The 8,910-nt window shown below is 61.9% G+C and overlaps 1 protein-coding gene across 1 annotated transcript in view; it reads right to left on the bottom strand.

Annotated features, from left to right (window-relative positions):
* Positions 1–5,283: 5,283 nt before the first annotated feature.
* Positions 5,284–8,910, bottom strand: part of LOC107299594 (WD repeat-containing protein 46-like) — an 8,140-nt gene continuing 4,513 nt past the window's right edge. Inside the window, exons 4-15 of the mRNA XM_015828960.1 lie at positions 8,424–8,511; positions 8,255–8,316; positions 8,053–8,157; positions 7,645–7,795; positions 7,099–7,234; positions 6,910–7,009; positions 6,667–6,820; positions 6,423–6,570; positions 6,242–6,336; positions 5,947–6,042; positions 5,726–5,839; positions 5,284–5,394 (exon numbers count right to left, since the gene is read on the bottom strand). Of these exons, the coding sequence (XP_015684446.1) occupies positions 5,284–5,394; positions 5,726–5,839; positions 5,947–6,042; positions 6,242–6,336; positions 6,423–6,570; positions 6,667–6,820; positions 6,910–7,009; positions 7,099–7,234; positions 7,645–7,795; positions 8,053–8,157; positions 8,255–8,316; positions 8,424–8,511 (1,360 nt within the window). The remainder of the gene's footprint in view (positions 5,395–5,725; positions 5,840–5,946; positions 6,043–6,241; positions 6,337–6,422; positions 6,571–6,666; positions 6,821–6,909; positions 7,010–7,098; positions 7,235–7,644; positions 7,796–8,052; positions 8,158–8,254; positions 8,317–8,423; positions 8,512–8,910) is intronic.

Raw genomic sequence — 8,910 nt, forward strand, 5'->3', positions numbered from 1 at the left:
GGGGGGGGGGAGGTCTACATCACCAGCTTCTCTGGTAGCACAAGTTTCCTGTGTTAGTTTCAGTGTGTACCCCTGGTTAATGGCCTTTCTCCTTCTAGGCCAGGGGGGGGGTCTTCCAACTTGGCCCTCGGATGACTTGTGGACCTCAGCTCCCAGAAATTCTTGTTAATTGCCGTTGTCCTTCTGGGCCAGGGGGGGTCTTCCAACTTGGCCCTCGGATGACTCGTGGCCCCTTTTCCTCTTTGCCCCCTCCCCGACAGAAGCAGGCTCCACCCTTCCCTACAACACTGGGTGTGGGTTTTGTGGGTGCGAGGATTTTGGGTAGCAACTGCGCCAGAAGGCAAGGAACACGGATGGGCTTCTCTCCTGTGGAACCCCCTGCCCAAAGGTATTCCTGTGCCCTGAAAGACCCCGGCTGGCTGGGGGAGGGAGAAACAGTGGGACTCCTGGCTTCCCTCCAGCCCATGTCAGGAGTAGCTGCTCCCCCCACCCTCCTCCTGCTCCTCCAACGGAGGGGGGCAGGCGTGGGTCTGGTGGCTGCAGGCGCCCAAGGGCAGCACCAGGGAGGAACATGACCCAGACTTCGCGTCCTGCAGTGCAGTGGCCTCGTGGCCATTCTGCCTGCCTCAAACTGGCTTTCTCCCTTCCTGCTGCCTCTCCTCTGTGCCCCAACGGCCCCAGAAAAAGGCAAAACCTTAAAAGAGCAGGCCCAGATCGCTTACAGAAGCAGACGGAGGAAGCTAAAGGGCTCCCCAGGCGTCAGAAGCGGCACCTACTGGCCTGCTGGGACCACCCAGCTAAGCCCAGAAAACGGGCCCGGCGGTGGTCCACTGATATGCAGGTTCTGAGGTTTTGCTAGTTCAAGAAATACAGGAAACCAGAAAGCGCCTTTTAAGTTTTACGTGTTTATTCAGCTGAATGGAGACGGACTCCTCCTACATGAGGGGAGCCACGAATGACAAGAAATCCTCGTATTTATTCTGTATCGTTACATGAGCAACCCATCCGGCCAAGCTGACACCCATAAGATAAAATATTGCACCCAGTAAATCTGGCACACTGTAGATAAGAAGGGAGAGGGCAGAAGTAGCTAAACGTGTTCTCATTTGAGTGTTCCTTAAAGATATCGTACGTTCTTGGGTGGGTTAGGACATGGGGTGTGTGGTCCTTGCTGTCCTTTCCTGACCCTGCATCCAGGATTGCAAGTGACCAAAGAGAGAGAAGCCATCTCTGTATGTATTCACAATTAATACTGTCCCCTAATTCCTGGTCATCACCACCACCCCGCCTGCTCTTTTGGAGCGTTGTTATCCGTTGACGGACAGGAGTTCCCAAGAAGGAAACGTATTTGCAGCTCAAGGTTGCACCTGGGCGCTCTCTGATTTCTCGCGGACGTCTCGTGACCCAAACTAGGTAACATCATCAAGGCTAGTAGGGAGAGGGGTTGAGTCTAGTGGAGGGGTAGGCCACCTTGGCGCTTTTATGACGCGTGGACTTCAACTCCCAGAATTCCTGAGCCAGCTATGCTGGCTCAGGAATTCTGGGAGTTGAAGTCCACGGGTCATAAAAGCGCCAAGGTGGCCTACCCCTGCCTTAGTTGCTCTTCTCTGAAATTTTTTTCCAAACTCTCAACATCTGCGGAAGCATCCAGCGTCCGTCCCCCACAAACCCCATTGGCTCAGGAATTCTGGGAGTTGAAGTCCACCCGTCATAAAAGAGCCAAGGTGGCCTACCCTGGTCCGGTGGCCTGCCCTGGCCATCTGGACGGGGTCAGCCGGGGACAGGGTCTTTGCTTGGGCTGTTTAGTGTTGGCTTCTTCGGCAGTTCCTTGATCTGGGGTATCGTTTACTTGTGATTGCTGGCCTGTTGTTCATCTTGGGAGCTAATCTCTGCTCATCTGGGTGCTGGTTGCTGGTGGTGGGGGAGGTGCTCCGATGTGTTTATCCAAGCATGTTTAAACTGGGTGACTGATGAAGCACGCCCTTCCTTCACCTTGGGGAGGGGCCCTTCCTGCTCCAGGCCTCTCCTAAGTGCCCCTGGGAGGGGAGGGGAAGGGAGCAGCTGGCCTCTGCTGCAGACAACAGGGAGGGCTCAGCTGGCACATGGAGGGGGGGGAGAATGAGGCTGTTTCAGAGTGTTGGAACGGGCAGCCTCCCCAAGGAGAAAGACCCACCAGCCCCTGCTGCCCCTGGAGGAGGGCAGTTACCCAGCAGGCACCAAAGCTTCTCCCTGCAGGCCCAGGGCCCCGATCCACCCAAACAGGCAGCGGCAAGCAGCAGGAAGGCGGATGGTCGGCCAGCCGTGATCTCCAGAGGACCAGAGCAGCCGTCCGGGTGGGTGGGTGGGTGGCTGCAGAGCCACTGCTGGCCTCTGGCCGGACCCGGTCCCAGCGCCCCAGCACCCGGGGCCTTCAGGACTGGCAACGAGGGGGTGCACCAAGCCAGGTCCGCCCCGCAGCCGGTCACTGGGAGGTGCCCCACTGCCAGCCACAAAGTCCACTGGGCTGGTTGATTTAGAGCAGGTGCAGGGAGAACCCTGCAGGGCCGGTTGGCACAACCCCGGGGCTGAAGGACCAGCGCCAGGCTCCGAGGGCGGGAGGGGTGTTGCAGAGAGAGATCAGCTTAAGCAGCTGGTTTAACAGGCAGTGAATTGCCCTGACGGCTGAGCTGGGTGGGAAGGGCCTCCTTTGGGTTAGCGGAGGTCCCGGCAAGGCTGGTTGTTGGGATTTTTATGGTTCAGGCTTCCATAGCAAGACTAGGCCAGTGGCCAGCTTGCGTACTAGAGGCCTAGGACAATAAGTAGGGCAACCACATCCTCTGACAGCAACCACCATGTCAGGCTAGGAGTTAAAATGCACAAAGCTAAGTTAGCAATAAAAGCTAAGTAAATGTAGCTGCATCCTGTTCCAAACCACATAACCATGTAACTGCGAGGTTTCCACGCTTCGATGCATCTGAACATCTTGTAACGGGATCAGCTCTATAAAAATGTATTCACACCTGCTGTTGCTAACTGCTCGGAAAAGCCAATCACAGAGCCTGTCCGGATAAATCCGGACATGACAGGAAAAAACCTGCTTTGCACACATAAGACTTAGTTATGCTTGTAAACACACTTGCCACATATGCATATCCGACCCAAGGTGTCAAATTATGAGTGGTTAAACCAGGATCATATGCTTGCCTTCTGATACCTTGTAACCCACCCCTAACAAACCTCAATAAAAGGTTTGTCTCGGGGCTCATTCACCCCGAGGAGAATTTGACTCTGTGTCTTCGTTCTCACTCCGTCCGGCGCGGGGCTGCCCGGACCCCCTCGTGGTGAGCCCCTTGGCCACCAGAAAAGCCACAGCTGGTCTCGGTGGAGCAGAGAGAGGGAGGGGAGGAGGAGGAGGAGGAGGAGGAGGGGAGGGCAGAGGTCCCTGCTTCTGGGCTCCTGGGCCTGACTTCATATCTCCAGGCTGCCTTTCCTGGGGTGAGGATCCCTTTTCTGGGCCGGACCCGGAGCTGCTCTGCCCCGAAGGAAAGCTCGTCGGGGACCCCCCCGAGGGGAGAAGGCAAGCCCCTTCCAGCTGTCTGGGAAGGCGGCTTCCAGCGGGGTTTGCTCTGCAGCCGTTTCCCCCGGACCCGCAGCCTCTCGCCGGCCCTGGGCCTCTTTTTTTCCCAGAAGGCCTCGGAGGCTTCCGGCAGAGGAGCGCGCCTCTCCATGCCGCCGCTTGCAAGGCCTCCCTGCGCGCCCGTCCCTCGGCTCGGCTCGGCTCCAGGCCGCTGCTGGGCGTCGCCCCTTCCCCGGACCCTTCCTTTCCTTCCTCCCCCCCCGCCATGCTCGGCCCGCACGCCCGTCCCCCGGAGCAGGGGAAGCCGAGGCCGGCGCCGGGGCAGCGGGGACCAGAGCAAGGCCGGCCCCCTTCACTTCTCCCGGGGGGGAGGAGGAGGGGGAGGGGGAGGAGGGGAGGCCCGGGCCGCTCTCTTAGGGCCGGCGGCGCGCAGAGGCGGGAGCGAGGCTGCCAACGGAGTAGCCGCTCAGCCACCGGCAGCCGGGCCGGACTCGGAGCCGCCTCCCCCGGCAAGGTCGGTTTCCCCGGCGCCTCCCCGCCTTTAGCGGAGGGAGGGCAAGAGGGAGGGAAGGGGAGGGAAGAAAGCCGGCGCGGCGCCGCGCTCCCTCGGCCGGGCTCGCCGGGCAGGGCTCGCCGGCTGCCGGTCGGTGCCCCGATCCCGGGAGGCGCGGCGGGGCTGACGCCGCTTCTCTCTCGCAGGCCCTCCCGATGCCCGCCGGCCCGCCCCGCCTGAAGCGCTGCCCGCGCCGCCCGCTGGGGACCCTCCTGGCCGGGCTGGCCGTCGTGCTGGCGCTGACCTTCCTGGCGGGCGGCGGCCACGAGGAGCTGCTGTCGCGGGCGCTGCCGCTGTTCCTCCCCCCGCCGGCCGGGGACGCCCCGCTCTCGCCGCCGCCGCCCTCCGCCTTCCCGCTCTCGCCGCCGCCCTGNGCCGCCCCCGAGCCCTCCTGCACCGCCTGGCAGCGCCTGCTGGGCCTGGCCCGCTGCAAGGTGTTATCCTGGCTGCACTGGGCGACCGAGGAGCCGGACGGCCCGTGAGCCGGCCTTGGACGGCCTCCCCTCTGCGGACTGCGGGACGAGGCGCCGCCGCTGCGGAATTCAGCCCGGCTGCCTGGTCGGTCTTTTGGGCTGCCGTCCGAGCGCTGAGCGCGCTGCCGTCCTCTCTTGCGCAAGCGGCTCCAAGTGGACTTTTGGCAACCCGGATGGAGGAAGCGCCTCCGACCCCGAACCGCGGGTGGGGTCTGAACGGACTTGGGGAAGCCCGTGGGGCAGGACTCTTGTGAGGGGTGGCAGGAGAGAGAACTGTCACATCAAGCCAGAATACGGGGCGGTTGTGAAGGTGGCTACTCTAGCAGGGTCTGTGGGACACGGAAGGAGCCTTGCAGTTGCCCAGATCCACCTGTGCACGTAGGGGGGGCGGGGGGGCTGTAGCCCTTAGGGAAGGGAGGCCCTCTGTGGCCTGCAGGATAGCCCCCCCTTCCCAATGTCCAAGAATACTTTTGGGGGTACCACTTTGGTCCCTAATCGCAAGGATGCTTCCGGGGAGCCCCCATTTTTTGCCCACCGAAAGAGAGGGAAGCGGGGACAGCCACTACAAATCACAAGTGTGTATTTATTCAAAGCTCAGAGTCCAAATAAGCTGACCGGGGGTTTCGGGGAAAGGTCCACGGGGCCAGCCGTCCAGCGCACGAGAGGGGAGGCCAACACGCCCTGCCGGCCTCCTTCGCCCGCTATTTCCGGAAACGATCCAGCGCTGACCTGCGGGCTGCAGGGGCTGCGGCCTTGGGTGTCGCTCGCTGCTTTGTCTCTGCCTTGGCAGCCAAGCTCTTCCGGACCAGGGCCTGCCGGGACGAAGGTGGGTGGGTGGGTGTGAACTGGAACTGGCAGACCACCCCCCTCCCCCCAAGGGCCCCCTTCCAAACTCCAGAGCCAGATGGAAGCCTTGAAAGAACTTCTGAGGCATTTGTTTACTTCTAGGCTGACACCAGGTGAACCATCAGGTGGATTCTCCAGAATCAAATGTGAACGTTTTCTTACCCTCTGATGTATTAAAAAGGAAACGTTTGGCAACCACGTTGTGGCTCATCAGGATTGGGGTGGGGGGTGGGAGGGGGGGCTGGGATCCAGGGAGGAGGGGGCGGAAGGAGCAGTCAACCTCCGGAGGAGACTCACCCGTTCTTCCTCGGCGGCCACCTTCTTCGTTCGCTTCAGCCTGCTGCCTGCCGAATCCCGGCCCTTCAGCTTCCGGCGAGGGGAGAAGGGCGCCTTGGCCTCCGGGTCGAAGCCCTGCGGGAAGGGGGGCACGGAGTCAGCGTCCTCAGACCCAGAGCCCTGGCAAGGCCACACCTTGTGCCTCCTCCTCCCATCGGTGCCCACCGGCCCCGGACGCCTACCAGCCTCTCCGCCCGCTCCTTGTGCTGCTGGTCCAAGGAAATGGGGTCCACCCTGCCCAGCTCTGTGGGGTCCAGGCTGATCAGCTCCGACGGGATCTGCAGAGAAGAACCGGCCGTGAGGAAAAACAACGGGGTGTGGGGGCTCCTCTCCGCCCCCGGAGTCCCCTCTTGGATCCGTGGCTTCTGGAGACGGCTCAAGCGCCAAGGAAGAGTAGCCCTAGCTGCGGGCAGGGGACGAGGGGGCGCTGAAGTGGGGGAAGGAAGCAGGGGGGCATGGTCCTGGGGGGGGTCTCACCTTCTCCAGGAAAGCTTTGACCTCCCACTCCTGCCTCTGCCTCCGGCTGCGGAAAGGGTTGTTCTCCAGGGCATCGAAGTTCGGCTCGCCGGCACCTGCGGAGGCCACCCGGCTGAGGAAAATCCTCTCGCAAAACGGGAGTGAACCCATCCCCACTCCGCCCTCCCCCGGCCCCCCTTACCTGGGACCAGAAGGCTGGCAAAGCCCTGCTCGTGCCCCACGCCCAGCACGTCCTCGAAGGGGCAAAAACGGAGGCCGTGGGAGGGGCCGGGCAGCCCGTGGCACAGGTAGGGCTTCTGCGACGGGCGGGACGAGATGTCCTTGTACACCTGGGGGAGAGGCGACGGCGGCAGCTCACGAGGGGCCGAGTCGGGGAGGAGGAGCCCCGGGCTGTGGGAGGGCCAGACTCAGCCTGCATCACTCACCTGCACCACCTCCTGGCAGGCAGCCCCCAGGAGCCCCCGCTGGCTGAAATCCAGCTGCCCAGCCCCGGAGGGCAGCAGCAGAGAGTGGAGGCGCCGATACGCCCGGAGGTCGTAGATGTGCAGCTTGTGGTCCAGTCCTGAGGTGGCCATGTAGCTGCGGGAGAAGGCAAGGAGAGTCCCCTTCTGCGCTCCGCGCGTGCACCCCCTTCCCTCCGTGCCGCTCCCGGCCGCCCCTTTGCTCACCTCCCGGAGGGGTCGACGGCCACGGCCCTCACGGCCCCCTGGTGACACAGCAGCCGGACCAGCGGGGCCTTGGCGCTGGGGCTCCACAGGGTCACCGTCCCTGCAGCGGAGGCAAAGGTGGTGGGGTCGGTGGGCGGAGGCGCTCCGGACAAGGGCAAGGAGAGGCCCCACGTGGCCCACCTCACTCACCATTGCTGTGCCCCAGGTGGACGATGGCATTGGAAGGGTTGTGGGCCATCACCGCCAGCCGGCCGGCCTTGGTACAAATGGTGGCCACCTCCTTCCCCACCGAGATGTCCAGGTACTGCAGGAACCCTGACTCGCTCTGGGGGGGGGAGGAGGGGGGGAGCAGAGAACAGAGTTCTGGGGGGAGGTGGAGAAAAGTGACCCCCCCACACACACACACCCACCCATGCCAGGCTTCGAAACCTCGCTGCTCTCCATCCCACCTGACTTTGGTGGATGGCTGAGGGAGGGCTCTGGCTTTGGCCAGGGGTCAGTCTAGATGAGCACGGGGTTCCCTCCAACCCTGAGATTCAGGAACCCACTGGTTGCCCTTTTGGGGTTGGGGGTTGCTCAGCTCAACCCAAGCCGTGAAATCAGACAGACTGTCTGTCTGTGTGTGTGTGTGACCCAGGAGAGCTGCTACACAGAAACTCCCTCTTCCCCCCCCCCCCGGTCAATGTCCCCAGGTAACCCCCTTCGGAGAGCCGGTGGGGCCCGGTGCCCGCTCACCGCTGTGGCCAGCAGGAAGTGGTAGGGCAGGAACTCCATCCGTTGGACGGCGTGGAAGCGCTTCAGGCAGTTGAGCTCCACACCCTGGTTGTCGTACACGTACAGCCACTTGCGCTGGGCCACGGCAAACATGGCCTCCGTGTGCAGCCACCTGCAACATGCAGGGTGGAAAGTGGGCCCGCCTGCCCCCCCCTCACAGCTCAGCGGTTCCTTTGGTGTGTGTGGGGGGGAGTGGGTGGGCACGGACACCCCAGCCAAACCAAGGCCTGCGGTTGCGGGTTGAAACGCTCCCAGGTTGCGACGGTTGCAGTAGAACCATCCCAGGAGGGCTGGGCCAATGATTGCAGCCCCTACTGGGTGGGGGGGACCTTCGTGCTTCCCCCCTCCCTCGACATGCTCCTCACTCACGTGAGATCCGTGACGGTCTCCATGACGTTCATCTCGCACATCAGGGCCTTCGTGTGCCAGTCCAGGGCCGCTACGTGGCCACGGCGCCCCCCCAGGAGGAGATGCCTGAAGCGGGAGCAAGGCAGGAGTGAAGGGGTGGGACGCAGGAGACCCCACCACCCCCAACCTCAGCGATCCGAGACCCTTCGCAAAGCCCACTCACCGGCTGTTCCGCGTGTAACTGAGCCGATAGGGGCCGAAACGATCCAGCCGCAGCTCAAAATGCTGTGGGAGAAGAGGCAGCATGAAGGTGATGTAGTTGGGGACCCCAACCACCCCCCAAACCAGTAACTGTCAGTGCACCCCAGTCCGGAGCACCCCCCCCCCTCCACCTTGGCACCGGCTGCGAGGTCCACGGCAGCAGCGATATCGGCCTGGGTGACGGTGCAGGTGTCCTCTTCGCCGTCCCCCTCCAGAAACCTGCCACGGGGAACAGAAATTGGGGGGGGGAGGGAAGGGGAAGGGTCAGTGTTGCCCTCCGGCCTCCTTTTCCATTGTTGACAGAGCAACACCAGACCCCTCAGGAGTTAAGTCCTCGCAACAAAAACAAAATCGCCTTTTCAAGGCCGCTTTAAAAAGTGTCGAGATCTCGAATGTTGGGGAGCCAAACGCCAACAGAAAAGGTTTAAGGTTTAAGGTTTATTGCATTTATATCCCGCCCTTCTCCTAGTGGACTCAGGGCGGCTTACAGCCAATTAAAAAACAGAACAATCTATACAAATCTACAAAATTTAAAATCAATTAAAAGATATATTCAATAGGCCTATTCATATTTTAAAATTAATTAAAAACCAATTTAAAATGTCCCTAGGCCAGTCC

Source organism: Protobothrops mucrosquamatus, unplaced genomic scaffold (genome assembly GCF_001527695.2).
Source record: "Protobothrops mucrosquamatus isolate PMUCROS unplaced genomic scaffold, P.Mucros_1.0 scaffold5161, whole genome shotgun sequence".
Lineage (NCBI taxonomy): Eukaryota > Metazoa > Chordata > Lepidosauria > Squamata > Viperidae > Protobothrops > Protobothrops mucrosquamatus.